The sequence below is a fragment of the Sciurus carolinensis genome, chromosome 17 (genome assembly GCF_902686445.1).
Source record: "Sciurus carolinensis chromosome 17, mSciCar1.2, whole genome shotgun sequence".
Lineage (NCBI taxonomy): Eukaryota > Metazoa > Chordata > Mammalia > Rodentia > Sciuridae > Sciurus > Sciurus carolinensis.
In genome coordinates, this window is record NC_062229.1 from 55,905,896 (window position 1) to 55,925,443 (window position 19,548).

General features: G+C 40.6%; 1 protein-coding gene across 2 annotated transcripts in view; it reads left to right on the forward strand.

Moving 5' to 3' along the window:
- Rft1 (RFT1 homolog) overlaps positions 1-19,548 on the forward strand; it is a 42,144-nt gene that overhangs the window by 12,251 nt on the left and 10,345 nt on the right. The window contains exons 6-10 of one of the 2 annotated variants that reach the window (XM_047531803.1): positions 2,581-2,718; positions 8,376-8,454; positions 12,954-13,004; positions 14,109-14,239; positions 15,729-15,873. In XM_047531803.1, the coding sequence (XP_047387759.1) occupies positions 2,581-2,718; positions 8,376-8,454; positions 12,954-13,004; positions 14,109-14,239; positions 15,729-15,873 (544 nt within the window). The remainder of the gene's footprint in view (positions 1-2,580; positions 2,719-8,375; positions 8,455-12,953; positions 13,005-14,108; positions 14,240-15,728; positions 15,874-19,548) is intronic. The other variant, XM_047531804.1, reaches the window with a different exon arrangement.

The window sequence follows — 19,548 nt, forward strand, 5'->3', positions numbered from 1 at the left end:
CAGTAGGTACCACTTCATACCCATTAGGGTGGCTATTTTTTTTTAAATAATTAAAAAAAAAAAAAAAGAACAGAAAATAACAAGTAATTCTTGAAGATATGGAGAAATTGGAATACTAGTACATTGCAGGTCGGCATATGAAATGCTGCAGTTGCCGTGAATAATAATATTTTGGTTCCTCTAAAAGTTAAACAGAGCTAGGCATGGTGGTACATGTCTATAAACTCAACTACTTGGGAGGCTGAGGCAGGAGGATCACAGTTCAAGGACAACCTCAGCAACTTGGCAGCACCCTATCTCAAAATAGAATTAAAAAAAGAAAAGGGATGAGGTTGTAGCTCAGTGATAGAGTACTTGCCTCGCATGTATGAGGCTTTAGGTTCAATCCCCAGTACCACACACAAAAAGTTAAACATAAATATCACATGATCCAGCAGTTCCACTCATAAGTGTATATACCTAAGAGAATTGAAAACAAGTGTTTAGGGCAGAGGTTGTGACTTACTTGCCTAGCAAGTGTGAGGCACTCAGTTAAACCTCAGCACCACATTAAAATGAAAAATAATAAAATAAAAGTATTATGTCCATCTACAACTGAAAATAAAAAATTCAAAACAGAAAATAAGTGTTTAATAAATATTTGTACACAAATGTTCATAACAATACCATTCACAGTAGCCAATAGGTAGAAAAAGCTTAAATGTCCATTAACTAATGAATGGATAAACAAAATATGGTATATTGTCACAGTGGAATATTATTCAGTTGTAAAAATGAAATACTGATATATACTACAACATAGATGAACCTTAAATATATTAAACTAAGTGAAAGAAGTCAGATACAATAAGGCCACTCGAACTATGCTTCCATTAATTGGTAATGTTCAGGATAGGAGAGTCTGTAGAGGTTGATAGCAGATTAGTGGCTATTGTGGAATGGGGGAATGGGCAGTAACTGCTTAATGGCTACAGAGATTACTTTTGGGGTGATAAAAGTTTTCTGGAATTATTTAATGATGATGATTACACAATAGTGTTTATGTTCTAAAAGCCCCTAAATTGTATACTTAGAACAGTTAAGATGGTAAATTTTTTTATTATGTGAATCTTTCCTCAAAAAAAAGTGGCCGGGGGTGGGGGTGCCCCGCTGGGGTTGTGGCTCAGTGGTTGAGCGCTTGCTTAGCATGTGTGAGGTACTGGATTTGATTCTCAGCACCACATAAAAATAAATATATAAAATAAAGGTATTTTGTCCATCTACACCTAAAATTTTTTTAAAGAAGTGGGGGATGCCAGGCACAGTGGTACAGTCTGTAATCTCAGTGGCTCAGGAGGCTGAGGCAGGAGGATAGCAAGTTCAAAGCCAGCCTGAGGGACTTAGCAAGGCCTTAAGCAACTTGGTGAGACCCTGTCTCAATTTAAAAAACATAAAAAGGGCCTGGGGATGTAACTCAGTGGTTAAGTTAACCCTGGAACCAAAAATTTAAAAAGGCAAAAAAAATGGACTGGGGAGATAGCTCAGTTGGTAGAGTGCTCGCCTTGCAAGCACAAGGCCCTGGGTTCAATCCCCAGCACCACAAAAAAAAAAAAAAAAAGATTACCTATAGGTTGTCACTGTTTCCTCAAGGCTCTGGTCAGCTAGAAAGTGAGGAAAGGCAGAGAAGGGCCCACTTATCACGGGGAGCTTTGTGATGGGGAGTATGGCTCACAGCAGTGCTTCTTGTCTTTTAAAGGCTTGGGGGCTGAAGGAAGTCTGGCAGATGGTGGTCTCCATCCTCAGGCACAGTTGGAGTAGAGAGCGCAGGAACCTAAACCTGCTCACCTGCAAGTCCTCTTTCTCCTTGCCATGTGTCTTTTTACAGGAGCAGCCTTGGTGTGGCTAGGTTAATTGCAAGGCCTGGAAGTCCCAGCCATTGAACTGGTGTGCACCCCTATTCTCAGAAGGGAAAGAGAATAGAAAGAAGCTTGTGAAAAGGGGCCCTTTTGGACTGCTCTTCAACCTGCAAACCAAGGCCTGGCTTCTGCTCTTGGCCAGAAGCCATACTTTTGTCCTGGATGGGTGGAGGGAGAGCCAGGCCTTTTATTGTCCCACTATTTTCTCTGGCATCCTGTCACAGCTCTTGCCCTACCCATGCATTGAGTTGAGAGAAGAGAGCCAGAAGCTCAATTCTACTTTGTAATCATAAATGTCACAGATTTCTGGGGTTTATGGAAAATCCGCAGTCCTAGAGGAAGGCAAGTTCCTGGCTGTCAGCACGTTTGGGCACCTGGATCTTACAAACACAAATCTTATGAGAGTTTACTTATCTGACATTATGGCCGTTGAGCCAGTGCCTACCTATCTTAGAAATTTTGTTCTCCTGGTTAAGTGCAGTATTTGAAATTCTGACTGGAGATGCTACAGTGGAGCTGGATCTGAGTTCTCTTTTCCAGAAGGTGAGGCACTGCTTACTAGAAAGTGCAGTTCATTAAGACAGTTTTATTTCTTGATTGACTTTTGGGGCCAAACTTATAGACATATTATAATTATGCCTATATTAAAGCAACTTAATTTCAACCCATTATTCTCTTTTTTCAGCTTTTCTATACTTCAGTTCTGGTGCTCTGCTATGTTGTTTACTTCACAAAGTTACTAAGTTCTCCAGAATCAACCAAGCAATACACTCTTCCTGTCTCCAGAATAACAGATCTGTTACCTAATTTTACCAGAAGCAGAGTAAGTAATACATTTTATCTCATTATTTTAAATCACAGGTCATGGTTATCCTTGAAAAAAGGAAGCTATAACTAGTTTGTTGTTGTAATTGGAAACAGTATTATTATGTCTATTTATTTATTTAGATTTTTGGTGCAGTACTGGGGATCAAACCCAAGACCTTAAGCATGCTAGGTAGGAACTTTACCACTGAGCTACATCCCCAGCACCCTCAGCCCTCTTTTTATTTATTTATTATTTTTGGGGGGAGCAGTGGGTAACAGGGATTTAACTCAGGGGCACCTGACTACTGACCCACATCCCTAGCCCTACTTTGTATTTTATTTAGAGACAGAATCTCACTGAGTTGCTTAGTGCCTCACTTTTGCTGAGACTGGCTTTGAACTCAAGATTCTCCTGCCTTAACCTCCTGAGCCACTAGGATTACAGGTGTGCACCACCACGCCCACCCAGTCCTCTGTTAAATTTTACTTTGAAACAGAGTCTTACTAAGTTTGCCTAGGCTGACCTTGAACTTGGGAGTCCTCCTGCCACAGTCTCCCAAGTAACTGGGATTATAGGCATGGACCTATCAGAAAGATAATTTTATAGCTCATAATTATAGAGTACTTGCTATGTGCTAAGCCAAGGTTTCCAGTTCTTAGTACTGGTGACATTTTGGGCTGAACTTGTAGGGACTGTTGTGTGCACTGTAGAATATATAACAGGATCACTTTTCTTGCCTGGAGCTTTTGCCACTTCCCTTTAGATGCTTATAGCAATAGCCTCCAGTGTAACATCCAGAATCTGTTCCATCTTATGTTTTTTCCTTGAATTGAACTCTGATACAGGTAGTCAAAAGTTCTAAGAAAGCTGGGTGACCCTAATAGTTTAGTATCTTTATCTAGGTGTAAGCCCAGTCTTTCATATGATCCACCTTCCCTTCCAGACCCTGAGCAGTCTAGATGACTCATGTGTGGGAGTGAAGCATAATCTTTTTCTGCTCGTCCCCTCTTCCAGTCCATTTGCCTTGTGTTTTCTGGCTCTGGTAGGTCAGTGCTACTATTCACTGCCAGGAGTTGCACATGTAATGGTCCACCATGCTGCCTCTGCTCAAGTGCTCTGTAAACTGTTCCATCCTAAGCATGTTCCCTTTTCCCCATACTTGCTTGCTTACTGGATGTAGTGTACTTTGTTGTGGTAAGTCACCCATTGAACTTCTTATTCCTCTTTTGTAATTACTTGAAAAGTAGCCAAATATGTGGGACTTAAGTTTTAGAATTTATGGAATCCTGTTATACAACTTTTCAGGAAAAACTAGATATTAAGTGTCAGAATCACATATGTTCTTAGTTGTTTAGGAAAGCTGTCCATTCTGATTGCTGGATCATATCTAAATCAAACATGACAGTTTTGGATATCACTGTGCCTCATCTCCAGGCTTAGATGGTTGGGACTCTGGATCATTTTTCTTGCCTGGAGCTTCTTCCACCTGCCCATAGAGCAGGTCTGAGTACAGAAGAGTTTTTCCTCTGAGGTCTTCCAGTGCCCAGCTTTACCAAGCCTGGACAGCTTTTATACTGGGCCAACCCGTATCCCAGCATTATTTGGGAAAGGAGCATTTGGAACTGTTAATATAAACAAAGAGTGAAGATAATAAAATGAGTCCATCAAGTGTTTATCAAATTGTCATGGTCTCAGAACTCTGAGCCTCAGTTTCTTTATTTGTCAAATGGGGATAATAATCATCCTTCCCTTCTAAGGTAATTTTGAAACCCTGATGAAATGGGGATATTGTAAGGTGCTGTGACCTGGCATAAGTGGGTGTGACCCTAAATGATGGTCTTGTTGCTACCATTACACTGCTGCTTTGAGAACAGAGGTGGTTCTGGTGGAGGACCCTAGCAAGGCAAATATTGATGCCAGTGTTGGGATAAGAAGTCTCACCTCATGGACTGGTATAGGAACCCAATGAGAGAAAATGAGACACTGTAAATCTATAATGTATGGTAAGCTTCTCCACACAAGCAATTAGATCATGGCACTATTCAAAAAGTTTTCACTAGGCTCTAATTCTCCTGAATTAAGCTCAAACTCCACAGCCCAAACCTGTTACATTCCTGCATCATTGTGTTGGAATTGAGAATTCAGAGATGACTGGGGTGCTTAGGTGGCTGGAACAGGGAGAAGAGATAGAAAGAAAATATGGACAGAGATTATGAAGGGAGGTAAACCTGGCCTGCTGAGCTAGGGTCAGGTAATAGTGACCTCAGTGCTATGGAGTTTGGGCTTTCAGGAGAATTAGAGCCTAATGAAAGGTTTTTGAATAGTGCCATGATCTAATTGCTTGAGTGGAGGAGCTTACCATACATTATAGATTTATAGTGTCTCATTTTCTCTATTTTCATCCCTGTACCAGCTCTACCAGGTGGAACTTCTTATCCCATTTTTCAGATGAGAGAATCAAGGCTTAGTAAAGTTAGTTATCTTACTTGGCCTTTGAACTGTGTCAACAAGCAGCTTGAACCCCATTCTCCAAGCTTGATTCTAAAACACAAACCTACAGTGAGAAGGGTGGATAGAGAAAAAGATGGGGAAAAGTTCAGTAGGAGGCTATGGTAATCATTCAGGTGAGAAGCGAGGAGGACAGTGGGAGAGTGGTTGGAAATGGGAATGAACAGTCTCGGGCAGAGTCAGCTGCTCTGGAATGCCTGGGGTAGGTAGAGCAGGGGGAAAGGAAACTGCTGTGTGGGACTGTGGAGGTGATGGAGGGCAGGGGCGGGATTATGGCCTCAGGGGCTCTGGTGACTCTCAGCAGTGCCAGAAGGATGTGGCTAAGTGGATCATCCTGAGTCAGAAGAGTTTGGGAACTGGAAGAGTGACTCAAGCTAAAGCAGGATGGGGTTCTTAAGTTCTGATTCCAGACCATCACCTTTCACCTTCCAGGCCTCAATACCCCATCAATACAGGGAGGCTGTGGAATGGCTTGTTAGAGATTGCAGAGAAATTCATGTCTGTTTAGACTACATCAGCAGAACCAACTCAGCTTTGTGAAATAGGTCTTTTTGACCATCCCAATTGAGAAATTCTGAATAGAATGGTTAAAGTCCACAGAATTTGCTGCCTCTCTTCTGTCACTTAGCAGACACCCTGAAGAAGAACCCCCATTTTAGATTGGAGTTACTGCCAATGTATCCTTAATGAGCACTTTGGCAACAGTAAGCAGTGTGACTGTTCGTTTTGAACCACAGCCCATTTAAATTGAAGGCATTAGGAGAAAAGAATCAATGAGCATGAGCTTTTCAGATTAGATTCCCTGTCATGATTTCATACTCCTAATGAACTTTTTCTTTGAAGAACTCATCTTCCCAAAGCCATTCACAGTCAGCTGGCAGGTGGACTTCACCAGTGCCTCATGGGCAAGCTGCAACTTTTTGTTTATTTTGAAAAAAGCACCAGTACTGCTATACAGACCCCTCAGAGGGTCACCCACTATAGCTTGACCCAGGGAACAGTGAGAGAAGCTACTGTGCCCCACCTCCCCCAGAGCTGATGGTGGTCAGAAACAGCATTTGGAGATGAGAGTCCACAGCACCCCCTAGTGGTAGTTACTTATCTGGTGACCTTTGTTCTGGGGGAAGGAGATAGCTTGTTTTTAAACATCTTGTAGCCCAATTTCCTTCTCACTGGGGAATGTTGACTCTGGTGCTTGAGCTACCTGGCATTTGCTCTAGGTTTGGTGATGCCCTGAAGGCAGCACAGTTCTGGAGGATTCAGGCCTGTTTTCCCACTGTTTAGAAGGGAAGTTCAGGTGAGGAGAATAGAGGCTGAAACAACTTGCTTAAGAGATGCCCTGGACTTGCCCTGTCCTAAGTGGCAGCCACCAGCCACATGTGGCTATAAAGTATTTTGGAGCATGGCTAGTCTGAATTAAGGTGAATTGTAAGTGCAAGAAATATACTGGATTTCAAAGACTCAGTATGAAAAAAATTATGTGAAATCACACACACCATATAGATATGCATATATTTAACATTGATTACATGTTGAAAGGATAATATTTTGGGTTAAATAAAATACATTAAAATTAATTTCACCTGTTTCTTGTTCACATTCACTGAGGCTGCTAGAAAATTGAACATTGCATTTCAACTGGATAGCATTGCTGTATACAGATAAGCTTTGAGCCAAGAACAAGGGCTCATGTGACTGGCCCTTACACCCACTTCCACAGCTGAGGCTGACTCTTGGAGAGGTGACATGGCTTGGCCTTTGTGATTCACCCCCTACCAAAGAGCCCTTTGAAATCCCACCACTTAAAAGTCATCACTTCAGATAATCAAAAATGTTCAAAATGCAGGTATCTGAGATTAAGAACTTACCATCTAGACTGAATTTCTGGGATCCAGGATGCTTGTGTGATAGAGGAGGGACCCCAAGGGGATCTGGGGCAGGTTAATTGGCCATTCCTCTCTTCCATTTTATGGTCAGCTCTCTGGCTTCAAGGCCATGTATCTCATATACACTGACCTCTACTTTGAGTATTTGCTTCCTTCTTACCCTTTTTGCCTTACAAGGTAGAGAGTTTGGTGCCCCCTGGAACTTCAGAAGAACGGTATCAGAATTTTTGTTTTTTCCTTTCCTCTGTCATACCAATTTCAAGTGGTTTACTTTATCTGAGAAGGCTGAATTTCTTTTGAAATTTACAAGCATATCTCATATGCTTTGTGTAAAAGGGCCCTGGGTAGCCTATTCAGATATGGAGTACTACCTGGAACAGAATTTGTACTGTAGCTTGGCATGCTTCAGATGTGTGTGTTACTGGGACTTTGACCCCAGGGGCACTCTACCACTGAGCTATATCCTCAGTCCTTTTTATTTTTTAATATAGGATCTCACTAAGTTGCCCAGGCTGGCCTTGAATTTGTGATCCTTCAACCTCCAAAGTCATTGAGGTTTCAGGCATGTCACCATACCCAGACAGGCTTTTTTAAAGAAAGGAACTCACTATGAGCTGTATGTGTTAGATGTGGTCGTGTCCTTCCTGTCTTGGTCTCCAAGGGGGTCACAACAATTCTCAAGAGGTCTTTGAGTACACATATTGGGCATGCCCTTTATAGACTTTGTCTTTGTATTTGGTAATTGTGTTAGTCAGCTTTCTGTTACTGTAACAAATACCTGAGATAATCAACTTATCAAGACTCACAGTTTTAGAGGTTTCAGTCCGTGATCTGACCCAGTTGTTTTGGGCCTGTGTTAAGGCAGAAGTCTGTGGCAGAATAAAACAGCTTGCCTCATGGTCAGAAAGCTAGAAAAGAAGAAGAGGCTGGAGTCCCACAATTCTGTTCATGAGTGCACTGTCAATGACTTAAAGACTTCCTACTATGCTCCACCTCTGAAAGTTTCTACCACCTCCCAAGAGTGTCATGTGGGAGTCCAAACCTTTAACGTATGTCCTTTGGGGGACATTCAAGATCCAGACTATAGCAGTAACATAAATTCTTTTCTAGTATTTGTGGATGCCTTTTGTGTGCTTAGAGTTAAATGAAAATTCAGTGGGGACTATTCAAGTTGGAGTTTAAGGACCAGATAGAGTCTGCCTCTCATGTAGCTTTGTATTGTTAGTCTTGATATACCCAGGATTTTAACATTTGTTTTGTTTTTGTTTTCTCTTCTAGGATTTTGTAAATTGGAAAGAGGCTAAATTAACTTGGAGTTTTTTCAAACAGTCTTTCTTGAAACAGATTTTGACAGAAGGTAAGTAAAATGTTACTCTGAACAGTCAGGAAATCATAGTAGAAGCACAGGGATTTCACAGAACTGTTGATTACCTGAATCCAAACTACCTGCCTGGAGACCTCTTGGCAGAGGAGTCTCAGAATTTTTTTCAATGAGAGGGAAAACAACATTTGTTTAGTTTTATGCTTTACTTAAGCCACCTAATTTAAATCTCTCTACAGCCTCATAGAAGACATTTCTCCCTTTATTATGGATAAGGAAACTGAGGGTCAGTGAGGTTGTAGAATTTCTTCAGGGTCCTACAGTAATGAGGGACAGCTTAATTGGAACCCAAATCTGGGTTAGTCAGCTTTCCATTACTGTGAAAAAATACCTGAGATAATCAACTTAAAAGGAGAAAGGGTTTATTTTGGTTACAGTTTCAGAGGTTTCAGTCCATGGCCACTTGCCCTGTTGCTTTGGGCCTGTGGGTAGCACAGTACATCATGGCAGGAGTCTGTGGTGGAGGAGGACTGTTCATCTCATGACAGCTGGGAAGCAAAGAGGGAAATGGGAATGCTCTAAGGACCAAAATCTTCTTCAAGGGTGTGCCTCCATGGACCTGACTTCTTCCCACTAAGCCCCATTCCCTAATAGTTCCACCACCTAAAATAACACCATGGGCTGAGGACCAAGCAGAGCCACACTGTAAAGACTAACTGTAAAACCCCATGTTATATAATTTTAATAAAGTTATAAAAATGTTATATCAATTACAGAAAACTTGGGAAATAGAGGAAACTACCCATAATCTTATGATCCCATTTTTATACATTTTTTTCTTTCTTGTTTTCAACTTTTTTAAGTACCAGATTTTCATCATTTTATTTTCTTAAACAAGATTGACCTGTGTGATAGTTTGATCAGACTTCTGACTTCTGTCCTTTCAGTTTAACAATGATAGAACTCCTAATGCAGAGGCCCTGACAATGACCGAAAGCATATCTAGTTTTTATACATGTGTGTATTGATTTTTTACTCAGCTTAAATTTGGAGAATGAGATTTGAGTTAGCTATAAGCAGCTGGAAGGTGGGGGTTTCTCACTACATACAGATTTTATATCCACAGATCTGCATATCTATTACTGATATATATATATATATATATATATATATATTTTTTTTTTTTTTTTTTTTTTTTTTTTTGGTGATGCTGGGAATCGAACCCATGGCCTTGTGCTTGCGCTTTACTGACTGAGCTATCTCCCCAGCCCTGATAATATTTTTTCATCTTTTCAAGATTATCTTTATTTCTTTTTTTTTTTTTTTTTTTTTTTTTTTTTGGTACCAGGGACTGAACCCGGGGCACTTAACCACTGAGCCACATACCTAGCCCTTTTTCGTATTTTATTTAGAGACAGGGTCTCACTGAGTTGCTTAGGGCCTTGCTAAGTTGCTGAGACTGGCTTTGAACTTGTGATCCTCCTGCCTCAGCCTCCCCAACGACTGAGATTACAAACATGCACCACCACACTCAGCTCAAAATGATCTTTTAATTATAAAAGTAATATAATCCTATTAGAAAAATTCTGAAAAGTAGAAAATATAATCCTAGTATTCTAAAACAACTACCCTTACTTTTGTTGTTTTCTTCTCCCCATATTTATTTTTTTGTTAATTATGTCTCCAAAGGGAAGTAACTTACTACCCTCGTGCCTCTCTTTTCCTATCTGTGAGCTAAAAGAGGACCAAGAGGTGCCTAAGGGCCCTCTGAGCCTTGAGAGTGCATGCTTCTAGTCTGAGTTTATGACTGCTGGTACAAAAATAAAACTACTCAGGAAACTTATGGGTCAGAAACTGGGAGAGCTGAGTGAAGGTGCTGAGGTATAAGCTCCTGGAAAGCAGGGAGTCTCCCTGCTGGGTCTGGCACACCACAGATATTCAGCAAGTATTTGTTAATAGAGTAAGAAGAATGACAACAGAAGATAACTGTAGTGAAATTGTTTGTTGTGATAGTTCACATTATTGTTAGGACAATGGAGAAAGTTTTTATGAGGATGTTGTTTGTACTTTTTTCTTCCCGAAGTTTTAATTAGTTTGAAGGAATTGGATCTAGTCCACATGATGTTTTTCAATTCATTGTCTAGATTGCAATTGCTAGACATGTGTTTGCAACAGCACATTTAATCAAGCTATTCCCTGAAGCCTCCTGAGCTTGTCCTGAGCATGCCAGGTGCTTGCCTCACAGTTGGGCCATCCTGACATGCCTGCTGACTTAGAGAAGGCCGTTAGGAACTACTCAGGGCCTCCATCTCCATGAGTAGAAAATAAGGAAGTGGCCTGAATGAGAACCCAAGTTTCCTTTTACCTTTAAAAAAATATAGCTCTAAGTCATGTTCAATGGTGCACACCTGTAATCCCAACAACTCTGGAGGAGGATCATAAATTTGAGACAAACCTCAATAACTTAGTAAGACCCTGTCTCAAATAGAAAAAAAGAAAAGCATTGGGAATATAGGTCAGGGGTAAAACTCCCCTGGGTTCAATCCCCAGTACCAAAAAGAAAAATAATAAAAACTATGGCTCCAAGTAAAAGTTGAAATCACTTTTTGTAGTAGCAAAAAATGTTTGCGCTCTTCCCTTCTGCCCCCACATTTCCTGCAGCGCTGTATGCAAGGTGCTGAGACTAAAGGTGAAGAGTAACAGACCATGACCTCAAGGAACTCATTCTCTCACCAGCTGCAGAAATGGTTAACCATTTCAAGACTGTGGGACTGTACTCGGAAATGTTAACTCAATCATTACAAGTCTCTGGAGTGACCCTTATTTCCTGGATCTCTGCCAGGAATTCAGAGAGAGAGACATAGAGGTAACTGAGAGGGGTCTCCTGCCCTAGGGAAGCTGATAGAATGTGAGAAGGAGAGACCTGTTTTGCCAGAAGGTAGGGAGGACTCAGCAGAAAAGCCAGTCTAGGTTGTAAGAATGCCACAGCCGGGCTGGGGTTATAGCTCAGTTGGTAGAGTTCCTGTCTTGCAAGCACAAGGCCCTGGGTTCAATCCCCAACACCATTAAAAAAAAAAAAAAAGAATGCCACAGCCATGTCCAGCCTGACCCTGGGCAACTGGAGGCTAACCCCAGGTAGGTAGGGGACAACAGAGGATGACAGTGTGATAGGGATGAGACTGGTGAAGAGAGACCACAGAGATGATGTATAAATGACCTCAGATTGAAGGAGCCCAGACTTTTTACAAATACTAATGAGCCATTTGAATGTGTGAAAGCAGGGTACAGTTGTCCCTTGGTATCCTGAGGGATCAGTTCCAGGGTCTCTCTCTGCTGACAATGGATAAATCTAAAATCTAAGGATGCTCAAGTTCCTTAAGTAAAATGGTGTGATATTTGCATATAACCTAGGTATATCTTTCTGTATACTTTAAATAATCTCTAGGATACTAATAATACCTAATGTAATGTAAATGCTATGTAAATCATTGTTAAACTGTATTGTTTAGGGATTGATGATAAAAAAGGTTTGTACATGTTCAGTTCAGATGTAGTTGTGTTTTTTCTGAATATTTTTCATCAGCATTTTATTGAGTCCTCAAATGTGTAACTGCCAGATTCAGAGAGCTGACTTTTTCCAGCAAAAACTGGAAATGTTAGCAGTTAGGATAGATCAAAGGACCTTCAGAGGTCTTTGCTACATATACTTGTAGGGAGACAAGATCAGAGAGAGGAGAGTCTTAATAGAAGATGGAAATTTAGTCTCTTAATGCTTTTTTTTTTTTTTTTTTTTTTTTGAGCAGGTTGCTAGGAGGTGAGAATTTGCCCTTTTAGGCAGGCTCTGGGCACTGTTTAGTGCTCTGTCTCTCTAATAGTGCTATTCACTCCTGGATAAGAAAATTCATGGAAGCCAGGGTGGTGGGGCTGCAGGGTGGTGTCTTCACTTTGAAGGCATTGAACTATCTTAGATTAGATTTGAGGGACAAATTGAACTTCTAGAACCTTGCCAGGCCTGGGAATGGGCAATGATAGTGGAGAGCTCTCTCTACCTGAGAGGAAGTGGAATGAGCATGTGCCCACAGTCATGGACATTCCTTTCACAGGTAGTTTATACTCTAATCATTTAACCTCTCTTAAGACTTGGGACACACTGGGAATGTAGCTTAGTGGTAGAGTGTTTGCCTAGCTTGTGCAATGCCCTGGGTTCAATTCCCAGCATTGCCAAAACCAAACTTGTGACAGTCATTTAGTAATTTCTCCATATTTTATTTTTAATTTATTAGATTGGTTTTATTGGTTGGTTTTTAATTTAACTGACTTGGAGATTTGCTGTCAGTAAAGCTCTCAGCATTTCCAAATTATGAAATTACTTGAAATCAACATTAGGACAAGGAACATATCTTTAACTGATTATCTGATTATTCTTCTTTGAGGATATTTGTCACCTGAAAATGTTAATAGATGATAAGATTAAAGGAAATAAGAAATTAATTTATGCATTTAAAATGTTAATTATTTTGCTTTTCCATTTATAGGCGAGAGATATGTGATGACATTTTTGAATGTATTAAATTTCGGTGATCAGGGTAAGATGAAATTTTATAGTGTTTTAACTAAAGGTGAATACTATTAATGGATGCTTCTTAATATTTTTCTCTGTAACTTGATGTATTTAATGAAAAATGAATCTGAACACTATAAGATATGAATTCTTGAGATTGTAAATTGTAAGCCAGGCACAGAGTCCACAAGCCTGTAATTCCAGCAGCTTGGGAGGCTGAGGCAGGAGGATGCGAATTCAAAGCCAGCCTCAGCAAAATTGAGGCACTATCCAACTCAGTAAGACCCTGTCTCCAAATGTCTAAATAAAATACAAAATAGGGCTGGAGATGTGGCTCAGTGGTCGAGTACCCCTGAGTTCAATCCCCAGTATCAAAACAACAAAAAAGAAGATTATAAATTGTACATCTTTATAAATATATACAGTGTACTAACTGCCCTCTTGTGTAACTGAGTGGCAGGTTGTCGCTGGGACCCTTTTGCCTGCAGAACTCACCATCACAGGCACAAAGATCTGTCCTGAGTTTATGCGGCTAAATAGGTCTCTCTCTGTTTTTTTTTTTTTTTTTTTTTCCCATGTTTATTTATACCAAAGAAATGAAAAAAATTAAAATATCCACTTTACATTCATGACTTTTATTAAAAAGTGCTAGTGATAGAAGCATCTTGTATGTTGATTGTGTCAATGTCAGTATTCTGATTGTGGTTTTGTAAGATGTCACCATTTGGAGAAACAGGGTAAAGGGTACATGGGCTCTTTATTATTTATTCAACTATATGCAAAGCTACAATTATCTCAAGATTTTTAAAAAGTTTAATTAAATAAACTGAGTGGGGTGCCACGTGTCTGTATATCCCACGGAGTCTGGAGGCTGAGGCAGGAGAATCATGAGTTCCAAGCTAGCCTCAGCAAAAGTGAGGCACTAAGCAACTCAGTGAGATCCTGTCTCTAAATAAGATACAAAATAGGGCTGGTGATGTGGCTCAGTGGTCAAGTGCCCCTGAGTTCGATCCCTGGTACAAAAAAAAAAAAAAAAAAAAGTTTAATTAAACATATTTACCGTTTTCATAATGTTGTGAAAATTAAAATAGAAAAACTAATATGATTGCTATTTCTTTTTGTTTTATAGGTGTATACGACATAGTGAATAATCTTGGGTCCCTTGTGGCCAGGTTAATCTTTCAGCCAATAGAGGAGAGTTTTTATGTATTCTTTGCTAAGGTGCTGGAGAGGGAAAAGGATGCCACACTTCAGAGGCAGGTAGTCTTGGTTCTCATGTCATCATCTCTCAAGTGAACCTCTCTCTAATTGCTAGACAGAAATGTGGAATGGTCTTTTTCCCTTCTGTTTGATCTGAAATGTTCTAGATTTTATTTTTCTGACTGATGGCAGCACCCAAACTCATTTCTTTCTCTTTCTTTTTCATGACTTTTACTGTTTCCTCCTGATTATCCCCTTTGTCCTTCTGTATGACCTTACTTTTGACCCAGTCCTCTCAGCTCTTTTTTTTTTTTTGGCTACTGGATATTTAACCCAGGGGCGCTCTACTACTGAGCTACATCCCCAGCCCTTTTTGTTTTTTATTTTGATACGGGGTCTTGCTAAGTTGCTTAGAGCCTCACTAAATTGCTGAGACTGATCTCAAACTTGTGATCCTCCTGCCTCAGCCTCTCAAGTTGCTGGAATCACAGGCATGCACCACCACACCCAGCTTCAGAGCTCTTTATAGCTGTCCCCAGTGCAGTACAAGACACCCTCCCATATCCTAGTCTTACATGTAAGAATGAGGTAGCCTCTCCTGTCCTCAGATTCTCAAGAACCAGAGGGCTGGATGCAGGGGCACAAACCTGTATTCCCAGCAATGTGGGAGGCTGAGGCAGGAGGATTGCAAGTTCAAAGTGAGCCTGAGCAGCTGAGTTCCTAAGCAACTTAGCAAGACCCTTTCTCAAAGTAAAAAAAATAAAAAGGACTGGGGATGTGGCTTAGTTAAGCACCCCTGGGTTCAATCTCTAGTCCAAAAAAAGAAAAAAAAAAAAAAAAAAAAGAACCAGAGGATGCCAAGGTTGGAACAAGGCTAACCTAGGGCATGGGGAAGAAAAGATGTGGTCACAGGTCTTCTTTCACCACACCAATTACATAAACATTTTACAAATCATGCCATACCCAGGACTACATTCTGACTCTAAAAATCTATGTATTCTAGTTGATCAATGCAGAAGAGATTTTAATCCAGGAGCATGTCTGACATATTTTAGAATTAAAACTAAATCTGCCTCTTACATGTCTTAGAAGTCATTTTTCAAAATATAGTTTATGCACAATATCTCAAAATGAGCTAATTTGGTTCTCAGTCTGATTTAGGAATATTAACCCAAGCATACATTGAATGTAACATCAGAATTTTGAGACATTTGTCAGGAGAAACATAACTGGCTAGCAGAGATGAAAACTTAACCATTTAAGAATAAATATCAGAGGGTAGAGCGAGTGGTTCCTAAGCAATATTTGAAATAATTTATTCTAAATGAATTGAAGACTAAACCTCTCCTTTACCACCTAAGAAAACATTCATTATCTTTTTTCCCCCTTTTTTCCTTATTGTCATAAAAAGAAATGTGCTACAGGAAAGCAGTGAGGTCTTTATTAATTGAAAGAGTGATCTGTAAAACAGTACAGGGGGAAGGTGAGATATGAGGGTGTTCTTCAGCTCATTATTCATCCAGCTTCCTTCCCTTTTCCTCTCACCCAGGAGGACTTTGCTGTGGCTGCTGCAGTTTTGGAGTCCTTGCTCAAGCTGGCCCTGCTGGCTGGCCTGACCATCACTGTTTTTGGCTTTGCCTATTCTCAGCTGGCTCTGGATATCTATGGAGGGGCCATGCTTAGCTCAGGATCAGGTATGCACTGAAGGTTTGTCTGGTTTGTTTTAATTTCCAAACAGAAATAGGAAAATCTGCTGAAACTCAAAAACTTGTGTATACACAGTCAACATCTGTGTCAGTTCCTGGAGAATTGTGGGAAAACTGGGGCTGTGGCCCTGTTCCCTCACTGGAGTTGAGATGCATGCTCAGCATGATCAGTTTCCCAACCTCACCTGGAGAAGTTATGAATCTTCTCTACAGTTGGCTTTCCTCTCGGGCCAAAAATGTGTTTTGCCAAGCACTTGACTGGGCTTCCTCTGGGGCAAGAGAAGAGGGCAGAGAGCAGGCTCTAATGAGTCTCCACTTGGTACTAAACACATCTGAAGATAGTAAATGTCACATAAATCTCAGGCCTGATACATAAAAGCCTCGGAAGAATAACCCAGAGCCATTTGCAGAAAATAAAATTGATCTCAGCAAATAAAATGGTATATTTAATCCACTGACTCTTGGTTTTTGAAGGAGGAAATTACTGAATATGTTTGATGAAATACCTGGTGCCCTGGCTGCTGAGAATCTTACAGCACTTGCTGGTTCTTGGGAACTTCACCAATTTCAAAATGTGCTGGACTGTAGGCTAGCAGTCCATTCGCAGTATTTCATTTTGGGTTTAACAAAGATGTTTTTAATTTCTCAGGTCACTAGACAAGAACCTGGAAGATTTTTTTTGTTGCCCCTTATCAATATAATTAAGGGCTTTATCCAGTGCCATTTTACAAGTTCTTTTACTATCGTAGTCTCCTTTATAATGGGGCTCAAACTTTTGGTATTAGGGAAAAAAAAAAGACCAAGTTTCTACACTGGAGCAAAGGTCATGAAGTTTGTAGAACACCTGCTATGAAGCCAATGAAGTGGTTTGCAACTCCCTGGGGCTTGTGCTGTGAGAAGTACATTTCTATCAGGCCACTGCAGGGAGGCCTCATTAGGAAGCCATTAATAAGTTTATGTGCAGAGATTGGGGACTCAACTGTTTCACTGCAGCTCTGCCCCTTTAGAAAGCAATCACTAAGGAACAGCCTTTTCTGTAACAGTCACAGGATGTTGCCAGAAGGGGCTATCCCATCATTGTAATGTTCACCTGTTGGAGTAATTAATCACAGAAGAGATACAAACAAACTACTGTCATTGCATTGTCCTTTTATTTAAGCAAGGTGCTGGTAAGGTTTTGAGCATCCATGACAGCTTTAACAATTAAAAGGATCAGTGTTGGTTAAAATCTAAAATAATGTGTTCTGAGTCATTAATAATTTTAGACTCAGAATTGTGTTCTCCCAGTCTCATCTTCAGGGAGCAGTCTTGAGAATGGTTCTTGTTTTTCAGTGTCCTAAAAGCATTGTGGTTTGGCATGTCTTCAGGACCATTGGCCTCTCTTGCCTGGGCCAGGGTCCCAGCATAACTGCACCAGCACAGTTTTCTAGCATTTATCTCTGTCATTGGTGCCTCTCACTTTGATAAAACTTCTACTCTCTGTAAAACCCATTTGGCTTCTGGGTAGGGTGGTGCCTTTCACAGTGTGCCTGCCGACTTTCCCTATCTGTGTTGCCTCTCTTCTCCCTACCTAGTCCTGTCTCATCAGACTAGTGCTGTATCTCCTAAAGCCTATGCTGTACCCAATCTACTCCAGCAATCCTCTCTCACCACCCCTTTTTTTTCTATACTAGGGATTGAACCCAGGTATAGTCTACCACTGAACTACATCCCCAGCCCTTTTTATTTCTTATATTGAGACAGCCTCTCTCTTAATTGCCCAGGCTGTCCTTTAATTTGCAATCCTGAGTTAACCTTCAAGTAGCTGTTGTACAGGCATGCACCACCATACCCAGCTTCTTTCCTTTAGAAAATTTTTTGGGGCTAGGGTTGTGACTCAGTGGTAGAGCTCTTGCCTTGCATGCATGGGGCACTGGGTTTGATCCTCAGCACCATATAAATAATAAAATAAAGGTATTATGTCCATTTACAACTCAAAAATATTTCTTAAAAATATTTCTTCTTTGTGGCCTTATGTTACGTTCCTGGGACTGCATAACAAAGTACTACAGACTGGGTGGCTTTATTTAAGTATTTTGCAGTGCTAGGGGTTGAACTCAGGACCTTGTGTATGCTAGGCAAGTGTTCTACCACTGAGCTACACTTCCAACCCCTCTAGTGACCTTTTTTCTCCCTTTGGTTTTGTTTGTTTGGTTTTTTTTTTTTTTTTCACTACTGGGGATTGAACCTATTGGTGCTAAACCACTGAACCACATCCCCAGTTCCTTTTTAAAAAAAAAAAAAAATTTTTTTAGTTGTAGATGGACACAATTCTTTCTTTCTTTCTTTCTTTCTTCCTTCCTTCCTTCCTTCCTTCCTTCCTTCCTTCCTTTCTTTCTTTCTTTCTTTCTCTCTTTCTCTCTTTCTCTCTTTCTCTCTCTGAGGGTCAAACCTAGTGCCCCACAAATGCTAGGCAAGCACTCTACTACTGAGCCACAACCACAGCCCAAGCCCATTTTTTATATATAAACAGTCTTGCTGAGTTTCTCAGGGCCTCACTAAGTTGCTAAGGCTGGCTTGGAACTCCATCCTCCTGCCTCAAGCCTCCCAAGCTGCTGGGATTACAGGCATGAGCCACTGTGCACTGCCCTCTAGTGACTTTATTTATTTATTTTGGTACCGGAGATTGAATCTAGGGGTGCTTAACCACTGAGTGATATCCCCAGCCCTTTTTTGTATTTTATTTAGAGACAGGGTCTTGCTGAGTTACTAAGTGCCTAAGTTGCTGAGGCTGGCTTTGAACTCTCAATCCTCCTGCCTCAGCTGAGATTTCAGGTGTGTCCCATCACGCCTGGCCCTCTAGTGACTTTAAATAACAGAAATGTATTGTCTTAGGGTTCTAAAGGCTGAGTCCAAAATCAAGGTGCCAGCAGGGCTTGCTCTCTGATGGCTCTAGGGGAGGGTCCTTCCTTGCCTCTTCTAATTTCTGGAGTTTGTCAGCAGTCCTGGGTGCTAGAGAGGGGAGGATGGGGAGAAGCAAGAGGTACACCGAGCATGGCCTTGAGCCACCCAACGGCAGATCCTGGGCCGTTTCTTCCACTGGAGTCACCCTTCAGATGGGGCAATGGCCAGGCTGCTCTCTGCAGTGATTTGATGAATGAAATGCAACATGACATGATAAAATGCAAGGATTCTGAGAAAGGGCTATGGAAAAAAATAGGTTTTTTTTATTTTGTTTTGTTTTGTTTTGGACATCAGAGCTGCCCTGTTAGTGTTTCTTTTATAATATTGTAACTATAAAACTATAGGTTCCTCATAGTACAGTTATCTTTCATATTAACAACTTTCATAAACCCTAAATGAGTTCCAAATTTTGAGTCTCTGGAACTTCAATCTCCCCTCTTTTTCCTTCAACAGTTGAATTTTTTCTTTATTGAGGTATAATATTCATAAAGTAAAATGCTGTTCTCTTAAGAATACAATTTGATAAGTTTTGACAAATATATATGCTCATGTAACTTCCATCTGGATGTAGATAGAACATTTTAATGACCCCAGAAAGTTCTCTTTTCATTCTGCTGCTCTCCTCCACTTCACAGGCAATCTCTGTTCTGATTTCTATCATAGATTAGTAATCTTTTTGGTGCACATGTGATGCTGGGGGTCAAACTTTGCTAGGCAAGT